Raw genomic sequence first — 16581 nt, forward strand, 5'->3', positions numbered from 1 at the left:
TTGCATGTTCTCCCCGGGTTTTCTCCGGGTACTCCGGTTTCCTCCCACATTCCAAAAACATGCTAGGTTAATTAGCGACTCCAAATTGTCCATAGGTATGAATGTGAGTGTGAATGGTTGTTTGTCTATATGTGCCCTGTGATTGGCTGGCCACCAGTCCAGGGTGTACCCCAAAGACAGCTGGGCACCCCCGCGACCCTTGTGAGGATAAGCGGTAGAAAATGAATTAATTAATATAAACTCAGACGTTCGCATTGCAAAAGTTCCTTGTTTACTCCCGGTTACTGTGCACTTCCTGTGGTGGCTATTGTCTTATCTATGTAACATAACATAACATAACATAAGATAGCTGACACTTCAAGACTAGTGTAGGATACGACATGGCATCACAGCCTCTTCTTATACGTAAAATCTGCTTACACTACAGCTCAAAAGTTTGGGATCACTTGCAAATTTCTTGTTTACCAAAAAAAAAAAAATCATGCATTTCATAAACAATTTTTTCCATTTCACAAACATTTGTATCCATTTCCCAAACAATGAAAATGAATGAGATGATTTTCAAAGAAGGATGTACATTTTTGCATAGAGGCCTACTATCAACAACTGTCAGTCCTCTGCATCAATCTCCTGGTATGGCTGCTAATCCAAGTTCATCATTTTATAAGTAAAAAAAATATATATTTTTACTAATAATAGGCCGTATTCCACCACAAAACAAAACAACGTATTATTTTATTTATTTTTCAAAACCTATGATAGAATGATGCCAGAAAATTCTAAGCGTGGCGTGGCGAGGAGTTGCGGAAAGGAGTGGATTTATGTTTGGCTATTTAGTATTTTGGTTGCATGTTTCTTTTTTTTAAGTGATTTCTGCTTCAGTTTCCATCCATCCATCCAACTCAACAACTTTTTTGTCCGGTTACTACCATTCATCCATCCATCCATCCATCCATCTCCTCCCGCTTATCTGAGGTGGGGTCACGGAGGCAACAGCCTAAGCAGGGAAGCCCAGACTCTCTCAGACTCTCAGGCCAGTTGAGAGACCTGGTCTCTCCAATGTGTCCTGGGTCTTCCCTGAGGCCTCCTACTGGTTGGACATGCGTCTCAGACACCTCCCCAGGCATGTGGAGGAGCCAAGCCACCCTCAGATCTTGTCACTACGCTTCCGTTATTTTCTCAAGGATTATGTGAATTCTCTACACTTCACTACCTTTTGTCCAGTGTTTTGTGGGTTCCTTTGTTGACTTAATTTCTGCTTGCATTGTCTGGCCTTGTGCTTGGCTTTTTGACTTATGTTTACCTAGAGCATTGCCCCCCCCACATGTTATACCTTGAGGATTTATTAAAGACTTTCTTTTCTGCTTGCATCCAACCGATTCAACACTGGTGGTATTTTACGTGGAATACTAGCGGACCGTCGTTGCTCGGAAGAATCCGACGTGAAAAGGTCAAAAGTCAAAAACGGTTTGGCCAAAAAGAATCAAATGTAGAAAGCAAACAAAGGAATGTCATCGACGCTGGACGATCTCTGCACATCAGGGGTGTGAAGACAAGAACGACACACTCTACAGATACAAAGTATCTATATTTTATCCACACACACATCTGCTGTATAATACTGTAATATTAGTGCGCTCCCCCTGCACTTTAAAAAGTAGCTTAGTGGATTGCAAACACGGATAGATTTTTTTTTTTTTTAAACAAACAAACCCAAATGTGCCATCCTGTGCGCCTCTTCCACACGTTCTTTATACACCGTTTTCATACTGGAAGCAAATAAATATATGTTCATCGTAGTTCACATTTAACACAAGATCATATGCTGCACATTTGTTCTTTTTTTTTCTTAACAATAAGAACAGAAAAAAAAATCACCACACAAGCGCTAACAGTGTTTGTGCTTTAGCTGTCATGGCTATTTCAGTTGCAAGTTCATGTGAGGTTACTGCATACAAGCATACTACTACATCCAAGTACTTTGAATTTGTACCTAATTGCCTCGTTTTCGGTTTGTTTGGATTGAATTGAATCGGCCCGCCTGGGAATGACCTTGCGTGACGATTAAGGCATTAGAGTATCCGTGTACACGGCAGACTGATAAAATACTGGAGGGTGAATATGTTAAATACTCCGAGTCACAATGGAACATTTGGATTTAATTCACAAAATAAAATAGAATACTGGATTTATTTGGACTTCAGATTCCGCTTCTGTTGCTACATTGTTTTTAGCTGTTAGCATGTTATATGTTATCAAATTGGAAATAAGCATTTTTCATGACCGGCCAAATAAAAAAAATGGTATTGGAGAAAAATGCTGCAGTCCAGAAAACTGGGAAGCTTAGAATATAAGACGACCCTGAATATAAAACCTCTTTTTCAGTCATCGTTTTTAGACATTGAAAAAAAATATGCTGAAACTTTTTTTTTGACAGGAAGAAAAGCTCTGACAAGTCGCGAATATAAGACAACTCGAATTTTCATACTTTTTTTCTAGGGGAAAAAATGGGTCTTATATTCGGGTAACTCGTTTTTTGCGGTCGTCCATGTTTTTTCATTTGGAAGTCGGATACTTCCCAGGATTCTTGAAAGCAGCGGAAACACATTTCGTAAGGACCCCAACATTGTGGTATAACGTGTGAGAAAAATGCTGCAGTCCAGAAAACTGGGAAGCTCAGAATATAAGACAACCCTGAATATAAAACCTCTATTTCAGTCATCGTTTTTAGACATTGAAAAAAAAAATCTTTCCAGCGTGTTGCCTTCAGGTGCCTGGTGTGTGTTAGTGACAGGAAGAAAAGCTCTGACAAGTCGCGAATATAATGCTACTTGTCTTTTTCAGACTTATTTCTGGGGAAAAATAATGGGTCTTATATTCGGGTGACTCGTTTTTTGCGGTCGTCCATGTTTTTTCATTTGGAAGTCGGAGACTTCCCAGCAATCTTGAACGCAGCTGAAACACATTTCGTAAAGACCCCAACACTGTGGTTTCACGCCATGAGATTCCGCTTGTGTTGCTACATTGTTTTTAGCTGTTAGCATGTCATATGTTATCAAATTGGAAATAAGAATAGAATATAAGACGAGCCTGAATATAAAACCTCTTTCTCAGTCATCGTTTTTAGACATTGAAAAAAAATCTTTCCAGCGTGTCGCCTTCAGGTGCCTGGTGTGTGTTCGTGACAGGAAGAAAAGCTCTGACAAGTTGCGAATATAAGACGACTAGTCTTTTTCAGACTTATTTCTAGGGGGAAAAAATGGGTCTTATATTTGGGTAACTTGCTTTTTGCGGTCATCCATGTTCTTTCATTTAGAAGTCTGAGACTTCCCAGCATTCTTGAACGCAGCGGAAACACATTTCGAAAGGACCCCAACACTGTGGTATAACGCCATGCAGACATACTGTATACTGTATAAAATAATGGAATCATTTGTAACAGAAATTAAGCACCCCCCCTTTCTATGAATGTCATGCTACCAACCACAAAATTGTCAACACACAAGCGAAGCGAGTGAGCTCTGCTTTTTCCTTCGCCAACGAAAGCATCTGTAGCCGCGAGCAGACACACGAAAACAAGGCGGCGGCGTTCCTCCCTTCATGTGTGCCATCGTTTCAAAACAAAATTATTAAGTGAAGTGGAAAATAAGGATAGATGACAGTTGACGTTGCTACTTTGACGGCCCGATCCAAGCTGGCAAAGACGGTGAAGAGACGTTGCTGTTTCTGATATAAACATGTTTTTCCTTCACTCAGCCTGCAATAATACATTCAAAGAATACTGTCATGGTAATTGTGTGTACTGAGAGAATTGGCACAGTTGTTCTTCTCCAGGCGTGGAGATGAACGACGCAAACGTTAGGGGAAAACTGAGCTGATGATGTGATTGGATGTGAGGCAGTAGGGGAGGGGCTGATTCATCCATCAATCAGAACATAAAAAAAGTAACAACAAATAGTATTTACATGAAGTTCACTGTGACAAAAAGAAAAGCGAGTGATTATTTTCCTTCTTTGCCGCACCCACACTGAATCCCTCATCCACAAAGCCTCTGAAATGCTCTTCACAGTCACTTTGCCTTCCGTGCCGCCGCTAGTACACGCCCATCAAGGTGAGAGCCAGGACCAGGTATCTGCAGGCCAGTGGGATGTGTGCACTTCCTGTGCTGCCGTACGGCGCAGTGTTGGGTGCTGGGGGCAGAAAACAAGACAAACTTCATGAGTTATCATGCATGTGCTCATTTCAACACATAAATTACTATGCTGATGCACCACCATGTAACTATGCTACTGTATGCTGACTACTATATTAGCATGTTAGGTTACTATAGTACTATGTTGCTACAATAGTATGTTAATTTACCATATGTTACTTTACTGTGCTACTAAGTTACTCTTGCTACTCTATTAGCATGTCAAGTTACTATACTACTATGTTACTACACTAGTATGTGACTTTACCATATGTTGCTTTATTGTGCTACTCTGTTATTAGGCTACTCTATTAGCAAGTCAAGTTACTATACTACTAACATGGCAATTAGGCTACTCTATTAGCGTGTTACGTTACTATACTACTATGTTACTGCACTGGTATGTTACTTTACTGCGCTACTATGTTATTAGGTTACTCTATTAGCATATCGTGACTATACTAATATGTTACTACACTAGTATGTTACTTCACTGCACTACTATGTTATTAGGTTACTCTAGTAGCATGTCAAGTTACTATACTATTATGTTGCTACACTGGTATGTGGCTTTACTGTGCTACTATGTTATTAGGCTACTCTACTAGCATGTCAAGTTACTATACTACTATGTTGCTACACTAGTATGTTACTTTACTGCGCTACTATGTTATTAGGCTACTCTACTAGCATGTGAAGTTACTATACTACTATGGTACTACACTAGTATGTTACTTTACTGCACTGCTATGTTATTGGGCTACTCTATTAGCATGCCAAGTTACTATACTACGTTGCTACACAAGTATGTTACTTTACTGCGCTGCTATGTTATTAGGCTACTCTATTAGCATGTTAAGTTACTATACTATTGTTACTACACTATGTTACTTTACTGCGCTACTATATTATTAGGCTACTCCATTAGCATGTCAAGTTACTATACTACTATGTTACTACTCTACTATGTTAATATGCTACTATGTTACTGTTTTCTAAGCTCCTATATTACTACACTACTATGTTACTGAGCTAAGTTGAGATGAGCAGATAAGAATGAAAATCTGACAAGAAGGCCATGCTTTCATAGAAATGAAAACAACGCTTTCATGCCACGCAAAGCTTCTTTTGAATATTTAATTGGACTTTAATGAGTTGTTCGTATGAAAGCGGAGCATCTGATACTTTCTAAGATGTGAACATGAATCAATCTCTTCTTTTTAGAACCGGGCAGACTTAATCGTTAAAGATGGGTTGCACACGACAAAATTAGGAATAAGATCATTTACAAAAGGTACACTCAAAGAAAAGACACACAAGAGTGTGCGCTATCTTCTCGTTATGCAATTCATTCATTCATTCATTCATTTTCTACTGCTTTTTCCTCCCAGCTGTCTTTGGGGGAGAGGCGGGGTACACCCTGGACTGGTGGCCAGCCAATCACAGGGCACATATACAACCATTCACACTCACATTCATACCTATGGACAATTTGGAGTCGCCGATTAACCTAGCATGTTTTTGGAATGTGGGAGGAAACCGGAGTACCCGGAGAAAACTCCACACAGAGATGGCTGAGGGTGGAATTGAACCCTGGTCTCCTAGCTGTTCCCGAGCTCAGAGCTCGACCGCCGTGCAGCCCCCGTTATGCAATATAAAAAATAAATTCCATGAAACCTTGCAGCGGGTTTCCCTGCAAGAATAACAATATTGTGGTGAAGATCCAAATATAAGTGCAGAAATTCATCCATTCATTCGTTTTCTATGCTGCTTGTCCCCATTTGGGCCATGTGTGACCTGCAGCATATCCAGTGCAATTAGATGGTGACGTCATTCACATCAGAGGAGAGAAAATGTAAGGATTTTGTTGCAGTTTTGCTTTGTTGTTTGTGCCAGTAAGGCCGTAGGGGCCTCTTAGGGGAGGCGACGAAGGGCAGCTTTTCATTGGAAGGGGCTGCTCCTCAACTCTAACGTGCACTTATAGCTTGTAGCTCAATAAAGCACACACACACACACACACACATGCTTGCGTGCACACACCGGGCATGGCGAGGTCGTGCAAACAAGCCGTGCTCCACCAGGGGAAATCATGTGTGCTGTGCGGTGCAACACCCATCCCAGCAGGGTGACTCTATTTACACGGCCGTGTAATTAGTTCGCAGTGTAACTCCTCTGATGTGGACCCCCCCCACCACACACTAAATGACAGTAACAAGTACACACAAAATGCAATTAAGCTTGGACTGCTTGTTTTGTACATTGACGCTGTTGTAGTCGGCTTTAAATCCATTTTTTATGCAACACAATAGCTTGGCCCGAGATGGCAGGGCGAGGACAAAGTGACAAAGTGGCACCTGTGCTATTATCACCTGACAGGCCTGCGATTACCTGATATTTTCACAGGTTATTTGCCGCAAGTGAAGTTGTTTACCTATCAGACAGAGAAAAGCTGACAGGCAAAGAGAGAGAAAGAGAGAGCGCATTTTCATCGTGCTCTTTTTGCCTCTTTTGTCGCTCCCGTTCTATCTTTGTCCCCTCTTTCTTTCTCGTACGCTCTCGTCCAATCGACGGCGCGGGATAATGACACAGTTTTCAGTGAGGAGAGGAGGAGAGGGTTGCCATGACAACAGCTCCGGTCCTGCTCAGCCCCGGCGTCTGACTGACGGAGGCTGAGAGCGGGGCTTTGTGCCACAGCGACGTCCTTTTGCTTTCCCTTTTTCCCCTCGTTGCTTAGCTCCGCATTAGGCGACTACCGCAAGGTTACGTTGGTTTGTATCGTAGCAGTAAGGCACATCATCGGTGTGAAGAAGCGCTACTCGGCCCCCGCCAGCTTTATTATCTCTTCCCTGTGAAAAAGCAAAGCTTCCATTGTTTCCGCTGTGTGGGTTTTAACTTGCCGTTCTAATTAACTCCCAAACCTGCAAGTGCCTTGCAACGCCATGACTGCGCTTATTAACATGAAGGCGGAAGACACCAAGAGGAAAAAGCCCCGATGGGGGGGGGGGGGGGCGGTGAAGGGGGGCAGAATCAAAAGAAAAAGCCAGAGAAAGACGGCAGTGACTGAAGCGAGGCATCTTCTTTAATTGCCGGCTGCAAATAAAGCGCCACAATCCGAGACGATACATCGTAAAGAAAGGGCGCACGAGCGGAGGAGATGAGCGGGGATGAAAGCGATATGCTTCAATTACTATTTTGCAAGACAATGGCAGTTAAAAAAAAAACAAATCACTTCCCTGTTTTTATTCAGAACCTGAGCTATCAGCTTGAAATGGTCTGCTTTGTCTCGCCTCCTTATCCCTCCAAATCTCCGGCGACAGCAGTTTTGTCACCCACATATCATATGTACAACAAATGCTAGGCCCTGAACCTCTCACTGTTGACACAGACAATGAATCATCCTGAAATATGCAACACTGACACTCGATTGGCTGCTTGTGTGCTCTACCATCTGTGTGTGTACGTATGTTGTAATATATGCTGTAACTCACAGGAACATGAATGTAGGAATCAATCCCATCCTTTTTTCTATGCCGCTTATTCTCATTAGGGTCGCAGGGTTGTGCTGGAGCCTATCCCAGCCTAGCAGACTCGGGGGGTACACACCCTGGGTCTTGTTGCTAACCAATTGCAGGAAAATATATGCAAATGGGGGTAAATTTTGGCGATACATTTTTGACGTTAACTGAAAAAGATGCTAACCGGGGCGTATGCAATCGAAGGTTACCTTGTAATAGTTCATTCATTCATTTTCTACCGGTTATCCTCACGAGGGTCGCGGGGTTGCTGGCGTCTATCCCAGCTGTCTTCGGGCAAGAGGCGGGGTATACCCTGGACTGGTCGCCAGCCAATTGTTGCTAACCATTGATTAATTAATTCATTTTCTACCGCTTATCCTCACGAGGGTCGCGGAAGGTGCTGGAGCCTATCCCAGGGTGAGAGGCGGGTGTTGCTAACCAATTGCAGGAAAATATATGCAAAGGGGGACACATTTTCGGCGATACATTTTTGATGTTAACTGAAAAAGATGCTAACCGGGGCGTATGCAAACCAAGGTTACCTTGTAATTGTTAGCCTCACAAGGGTCACGGGGGTGCTGGAGCCTATCCCAGCTGTCTTCGAGCAAGAGGCGGGGTACACCCTGGACTGGTCGCCAGCCAATTGTTGCTAGCCATTCATTCTCTACCACTTATCCTCACGAGGGTTGTGGGGGGTGCTGGAGCTTATCCCAGCTGTCTTCGGGCGAGAGGCAGGTGTTGCTAACCAATTGCAGGAAAATATATGCAAATGGGGTCACATTTTCGGCGATAAATTTTCGGCGTTAACTGAAAAAGATGCTAACCGGGGCGTATGCAAACCAAGGTTACCTTGTAATAGTTCATTCATTCATTCATTTTGTATGAATGGGGGGGTGCTGGAGCCTATCCCAGCTGTCTTCGGGCTAAGAATTGCAGGAAAATATATGCAAACGGGAACACATTTTCGGCGATACATTTTTGACAGTAACTGAAAAAGATGCTAACCGGGGCATATGCAAACCTAGGTTACCTTGTAATAGTATATAATATAATTTTCATAGTCAATTTCCCATTTTAGGTTTGTTGAATTTTATTTCTACAATAACAAACAAGACAAAAATCGAAGATGCCCGACACTCCATGGTGATGAGCCAGCATCATCCCATGAACGGCATCATCTCCTGACAGAAGAGCAGTTTCAATGGCAGATTAGTATCACTGTCCTGCTCCACTGAAACCCTAAGCAGATCATTCCTCCCCCATGCCATGCGGCTTTTCAACACAACAGAAGAGGAGCGAAAAAATGCACACAGGACTGGACGTATTACCTTACTATGCATGATGCATATTTTATTATTATCTATCAATTTAGCTATCTAGCATGATTGTCTTGTATGCGATACAATGGCATATTGCCGCCCTGATCAGCATCTTTCAGTTCAAGTTATTCCAGTTTTTCTTATCAACTTCCAAAACCCTGAGTTCAATCCCCCATCTCTGTGTGGAGTTTGCATGTTCTCCCCGGGTTTTCTCCGGGTACTCCGGTTTCCTCCCACATTCCAAAAACATGCTAGGTTAATCGGCGACTCCAAATTGTCCATAGGTATGAATGTGAGTGTGAATGGTTGTTTATCTATATGTGCCCTGTGATTGGCTGGCCACCAGTCCAGGGTGTACCCCGCCTCTCGCCCGAAGACAGCTGGGATAGGCTCCAGCACCCCCGGTAGAAAATGAATGAATGAATGAACTATTACAAGGTAACCTTAGTTTGCATACGCCCCGGTTAGCATCGTTTTCAGTTAACGTTGAAAATGTATCATCGAAAATGTGTCCCCATTTGCATATATTTTCCATATATTTTCCTAACAACACCTGCCTCTCACCAGAAGACAGCTGAGATAGGCCACCCCCACCCACCCCCGCGACCCTTGTGAGGATAAACGGTAGAAAATGAATGAATGATCACTGATTCGTGATAGACTATGGTCTTAATTAGTCTTTAGTAACTTTAACAGTGCATGAAGTCATGAAGTCAACCTCAGATAAGCGGAAGAAGATGGCTGGATGGATACTTTGTACCAAACTATTCCGTATACAAATACTGTATAGTATCAGAATAACGAAAACGGTACGAGGATAAGCGATAGAAAATGAATGAATGAATGAATTAACTTCCAAAACCTTTATTTTCATGTGAACCGGAGAACAGAACCATGCTCCCGTGTGTTTTTATGGATTTGGGCTTTCTAGTCTTTTTATTGCTGCGGGATGATTCCTCCCTCGATTCGGTCCAATCCTCCAAGCGGGTCGTTACGAGGGACGCAGGGACGGCAGCCAGGAAGGCAGCATCCCAATCTCCCAAAGGACGCTGCTTCGGAAGGACTCCTGAGATAGGGGGAGGGCGCAGTGTCCTTGACCGTCAGAGTCGGTGGCCTGTGGTCCCCCCCCACAGAGCCCCAGAGAGATCTCACATGAGCCAGAAGTGATCCACAGCACAGCAGGCTATACAGTGAACTAAATCTCTTCACAGCAGCCGCCAAGTGTGTCTTTAAAGCAGCCAGGCCAAGATGTGTGCTGCGTGATGAACACTCATGGCATTTAGTAAGGAGATGCTCGACATCTCGATCTCAGATTGTGTCCAAGTCCTTTCTTCCATATCATCAGTCCACCAGCAGCAAAGAGGGACACTCATCAATGGAAACCGGACTCACCGACCCGTACGCCCAATCATTTCTAATCCAGCCCTTGTTGAACCCAAGCAGCTATGATGTTGGAGACTCATCACCTTGGCTGTGATCACCACACCGCGACTCCTCTGCACCTTCAAGCTCGTTAGCCCCACCGATCATTTGCATTACGGAAAGTAATGAAAAGCCTCTATTATCAAAATAGCCTTCAGAGATCATTTAACCGCCCCCCATCCTTTCCCCACGCATCCTGGTACCTTACCCAGGGAATTCATCAGCACCTTTTTGGATCCACGACCCCCGTCAGTGTCAGGCTGTGAATGAGGGAGGGAAATGAGCATAGATGGCTGACTGAGTGAGTGGGGGGGTGGGGGGGGGCTCTGATTGAAGGCAGACTTTGGCCTTCAGGTTGACTCAATCAACGACTCAGCGGGGAACCCGACACATGACGGTGAGCTGAGGAAGGAATCTTGTTAGGGGAAACACTTCCTGTGTTCTCCTTACTGATTGGCTGCTTGTCGGGATTGATCCACCCCTCGCTCTCCAAAGCTCCGTTCACACTGTGATTCCGGAACATTACAGATGTGAAGCGTAAGAGCTGGCATTTCTTTGCCTGTAGCGTTTACTCTGAATAATACTTTGTTATAAGAAGAAGAACGTTGACATGGTTGAAAAAAAATGCTGTAATTTTAATAATAAAGTCAAAATATTAACAGAAAAAAATGCCATTGCAATGACAAAAAAATTGACAATATATATATATATATATACATTTGCAAATTTCCCAAAAAAACAAACACATTTTCATGCATTTCACAAACATTTTTTTCCATTTCCTAAATAATAAAAATTAATCAGATGATTTTCAAAGAAGGATGTACATTTTTGCATAGAGGCCTACTATCAACAACTGTCAGTCCTCTGCATCAATCTCCTGGTATGGCTGCTAATCCAAGTTCATCATTTTATAAGGCTAATAGATGATTAGAAAAGCCATCTAAAAATCCTAACTAAAACTAAAATCTCTTACCATGCTGTTAACTACTCCCTTCAGAGAGCAGCACAAACTGGGTCTAACAAGGACAGAAAAACGCTGCAAAACTGACAAATATCTGAGAGTGTGTAGTTTAAGACAAAGACGCCTCACAGGTCGTCACCTGGCAGCTGCACTAAATAGTAGCCGTCAAACACCAGTGTCAGTATCAACAGTGAAGCGGCCACTTCAGGATGCTGGACTTCATAGCAGGACTGCCAAGAAAAAGCCATATCTCAGACTGGCCCAAAACATTTCCAAGTGATCCCAAACTTTTGAGCAGTAGTGTATTATATACAGGATAACATTTTTACCAGAGAAAAAGTTAGAAAAATATGTCTCCTTATACTAGATCTTAATTCTATAATTCATGCCAGATGACTTCTTTTCAAGCTTTTGTTTGTTATTAAGATAATGCTGATCATGCTGATCAAACCACTGCCTAGCAGCTACGACAGGGGTCGGCAACCCGTCGATTGACCAGTCAATCTTTGGGACTTTGCCGGTTCATCCCGAAAATACTCTGAAAAATAAATGCATCACCACATCAGTAGCCCCCAACTATCGGAGGGCAACAGACTGTTACGACCGTCCGCCTCGTTGATCTCCAGACACACACCCCGGCAGCCTGGACCCTGATCGCAGTCCCCGAAACCTGGAAGATGTTTGAATGCATCGCCTGTGACAGGAAGCCATCAAGCCAACAATAATTCTGGATTTGGATCCAATCAGCATGCCGATGCACTGAAGAGTTCCTCATACAAATTTCCAACTCGGTACAGATTCCAAGTGAGGTGCGGGAGCTGTGCATTGGTGACTACACTTTCCCGTATCTTTTCATTTTGTATTTTATGGTAATCACAAGGATGCTTAATTTTAATACCAAGGTTTTTAATTCCATGTCACATCGCTCATAGTACTAACAGTATGTAGTATATAAGCTGGCTTCTGTACCATAGTACTGAAAAAAGATTTGGTATTTTCCCATTCCACATCCATAACCCTAAGCCATTCCACGTCGGTGCTTCCCAATCGAGCAGTGGCACGGGACTAGTCTGCGTGAAAGGGGCTGAACACGCTGCTTCACTCATTTTTTCCCCAACAACCCAGTTATGTTTGGCATTTGACAGAAGTAAAATGCCCGAGTGACCCGTTCTCGTGTTTATCGCACCCATCTGTTCGTCTGTTTGGAATTTGGGAGCCCGCAAACGATGCATTTTACAAGCACGTCTCCTGGGTAAATCTTTGTTTTAAAAGATATTTCATTAATTTCTCCCCTCCAAAACACCTACAGGGTAAACATTCCAGGAATAAACAGTTTTAAAAAAAACCTGCATATTTAATCACAGCGTTTCAAAAAGTATAATTACTGTATGACTTTGACTGCTCCCTCTAAATCTGTTTAATGTTTGAGGCTTAATAAAATGCACAGGGAGACAATCAAATGCTGTCAGCATGCAGCAAATTCCTGCAGCTTTTTACTATAATCCTCCGCTCATATTTGGCCACTCTCGCTAATAATTGGCCCCGCCCTCTCTCGTCGTTAACGCTTATCAGGGGTTTATTTGTGCGCTGCAGACGCGGGGTTTTTGCTGAGTCAGCCGCTGCACCCCCTACCCACCGCGGTGACAATGACAGTCTGGCCAGTTATGAAGAATGTTTAGCTAAGTTGCATCCATCAACGTCCAGCCCGATAGCATCTCATCTCCTGCCAGGAAGCATTCTTGTCTCCCTGTCCTTGGCGTCTTCCATCTCCTCCAGTCGCATCCCCAAATAAGGATTCCCTGCTGTGATGTATGTAGGATTATGATAAGACAGCTGGCTTGTATCATCTTCCATGATGGCGCTGATAAAGCAGCGTGCCTGAACTGGAGGGTTAAGTGTGTTTTGGTTCTGATTCTTCCATGATAACTTTATCGCTGCCGACCGCCTGGTTATCGTAGTCTGCCTGAGGCGACTTGAGCGGGACTAGAATTTGATACACGTCGAGCTTCGGCAACCCCCCCCCCCCCCCCCCCCCCCAGGGGTGTCCAAGTATGTTGATCATGTCGTCATAGACATAGCTCAGAATATAAGACGACCCTGAATATAAAACCTCTTTTTCAGTCATTGTTTTTAGACATTGAAAAAAAAATATTTCCGGCGTGTCGCGACTGTATGCCTTCAGGTGCCTGGTGTGTGTTAGTGAGAGGAAGAAAAGCTCTGACAAGTCGCGAATATAAGACAACTCGTCTTTTTCAGACTTATGTCCCGGGAAAAAAAATGGGTCTTATATTCGGGACACTCGCTTTTTGCAGTCATCCATGTTCTTTCATTTAGAAGTCTGAGACTTCCCAGCATTCTTGAACGCAACGGATACACATTTCGAAAGTACCCCAACACTAGAGGGACTGGAGGGTTAAGTGTGTTTTGGTGCTGATTCTTCCATAATAACTTTATTGCTGCCCCGACCGCCTGGTTATCGCAGTCCACCTGAGCCGACTTGAGCGGGACTGGAATTTGATTCACGTCTCGCTTCGGCACCCCCCCCCCCACACCAGGGGTGTCCAAGTATGTTGATCAGGTCGTTATAGACGTAGCTCAGAATATAAGACGACCCTGAATATAAAACCTCTTTTTCAGTCATCGTTTTTAGACATTGAAAAAAAAATCTTTCCAGCGTGTCGCGACTGTATACGTACCTTCATGTGAGTTAGTGACAGGAAGAAAAGCTCTGACAAGTCACGAATATAAGACAACTCGTCTTTTTCAGACTTACGTCTAGGAAAAAAAAATGGGTCTTATATTCGGGTCACTTGCTTTTTGCGGTCATCCATGTTCTTTCGTTTAGAAGTGGGAGACTTCCCAGCATTCTTGAACACAACGGAAACACATTTCGAAAGGAACCCAACACTGGAGGGACTGGAGGGTTAAGTGTGTTTTGGTGCTGATTCTTCCATAATAACTTTATTGCTGCCCCGACCGCCTGGTTATCGTAGTCCACCTGAGGCGACTTGAGTGGGACTGGAATTTGATTCACGTCGAGCTTCAGGCCCCCTCCCACCCTTCTCTAGGGGTGTCCAAAAGTATGTTGATCAGGTCGTCATAGACGTAGCTCAGAATATAAGACGACCCTGAATATAAAACCTTTTTTTCAGTCATCGTTTTTAGACATTGAAAAAAAAATCTTTCCAGCGTGTCGCGACTGTATATGTACCTTCATGTGAGTTAGTGACAGGAAGAAAAGCTCTGACAAGTCACAAATATATAAGACAACTCGTCTTTTTCAGACTTATGTCTAGGAAAAAAAAATGGGTCTTATATTCGGGTCACTTGCTTTTTGCGGTCATCCATGTTCTTTCGTTTAGAAGTGGGAGACTTCCCAGCATTCTTGAACACAACGGAAACACATTTCGAAAGGAACCCAACACTGGAGGGACTGGAGGGTTAAGTGTGTTTTGGTGCTGATTCTTCCATGATAACGTCATCGCTGCCCACCGCCTGGTTATCGTAGTCCGTCTGAGGCGACTTGAGCGGGACTGGAATTTGATTCATGTAGAGCTTCGGCACCCCCCACCCCCACCCCTTCAGGGGTGTCCAAGTATGTTGATGAGGTCGTCATAGACGTAGCTCAAAATATAAGACGACCCTGAATATAAAATCTCTTTTTTAGTCGTTGTCTTTTTCAGACTTATGTGTGGGTCTTATATTCGGGTCACTCGCTTTTTGCGGTCATCCATGTTCTTTCGTTTTCCCAGCATTCTTGAACGTGACAGAAACACATTTTGAAAGGACCCCAACACTGGAGGGACTGGAGGGTTAAGTGTGTTTTGGTGCTGATTCTTCCATGATAACTTTATCGCTGCCGACTGCCTGGTTATCGTAGTCTGCCTGAGGCAACTTGACCGGGACTGGAATTTGGAATTTGAGCCCCCCCCCCCCCCCCCCCCCAGGGGTGTCCAAATAAGTTGATCAGGTCGTCATAGAAGTAGAACAAGGAGGTGTTAACATTGATATTGCTCATATTACTTTACAAAATATCAAAAATGTCTCCTTGCGGGACGGATAAAGGCATATGTCATTGAAGTGGCGAAGTTGCATCCTTTCATTTTCAAGATGCAGCCCTCGCTGGAAAAAGTTTGGATGGCGCTGAGCTGGAGTTTATTGTACGCGGAAGAATCCATAGTTTATATTCATGTTTGCCTACCCTGAGCTGTTCATCGATCCTTCTCAGATCAATTTGCTGGTTTACAGAAATTGTTGGAGCCCAAAAGGAGCAAATCAATTGGCGAGTGATTAGCATGAGCAGTGGATTATGTCTCGCAGCGCACATACACTCCATGATGCCGTGAGGGGGGGTTTGGGCACCACAAATGATTCCTCACTCTGCCTTCTCTGATGGGACATGCTAGTCGACATTGTTGGCGTCACGCATGAAGTGGTCCTTTTATTAAGCAAACACGGAACACATCCCACCGTGGATGCCCCCACCTGGTTGCTGCATGCCCTCCTGAGGTCCTGATAAAGGATTCCGAAGAGAGCAGCACTGATTCAGGAGTGGTTGAAATACTTCCTCTTACGCCACACAATACCCAAGTGAAGGCTTCCTTTATATTTCACAACTGGATAAAAAAAAAAAACGTCCAGAATCTTTTCCTCTGATGTCAATGTCGGTGAGCAAGGAGGAAAAAACATCACTTGAGCTTTCCAGGCCTTAGATGTTGAGTTTTGGTTCGGTGGTTGAATTGTTTTCACCCTGGATCTATCTGTCACATGGTTGGAATTCGTAAACAAGCTCATTCGGAGCTCAATTCAAGAAACAATACAAGCAGTTGATGTTTGCTAAATACAAGGATGAAGAGTCTTGGACCAGTCATGATGTGCTATATATATCACTATATTGACACTTACTATGGTACCCATTATGTCATTGGATGCTCATATCACCAGGTACTAAAAAAAATTTAATACAAAAATTAAAAAAACAAACAAACAAAAAACCAAAAAAAAGTAATTATATTAGGAAAGCAGGAAGTGAACAAATGTAACAGTTACTGATTGTAAAAGTACCAGATGGAGGGGTAGGATTTAATAAGCTTTGCTTCTTCCTACTCCTTTTGGACATGTGGAACTGGGAACTGCTTATGGGATGCACTCAATTGTAATCTGATGCAT

At 43.4% G+C, this 16581-nt stretch overlaps 1 protein-coding gene across 2 annotated transcripts in view; it reads right to left on the reverse strand.

Moving 5' to 3' along the window:
* Positions 1 to 660: 660 nt before the first annotated feature.
* negr1 (neuronal growth regulator 1) overlaps positions 661 to 16581 on the reverse strand; it is a 193005-nt gene continuing 177084 nt past the window's right edge. For both annotated transcript variants that reach the window (XM_058074094.2, XM_058074095.2), the window contains one exon: positions 661 to 4190. In XM_058074094.2, coding sequence (XP_057930077.2) covers positions 4093 to 4190 — 98 coding nt within the window. In that variant the 3' untranslated portion in view covers positions 661 to 4092. The remainder of the gene's footprint in view (positions 4191 to 16581) is intronic.

This window comes from Doryrhamphus excisus, linkage group LG4 (genome assembly GCF_037039965.1).
Source record: "Doryrhamphus excisus strain RoL-2023G ecotype Guam linkage group LG4, RoL_Dexc_Guam_v1.1, whole genome shotgun sequence".
In the NCBI taxonomy this organism is placed as follows: domain Eukaryota; kingdom Metazoa; phylum Chordata; class Actinopteri; order Syngnathiformes; family Syngnathidae; genus Doryrhamphus; species Doryrhamphus excisus.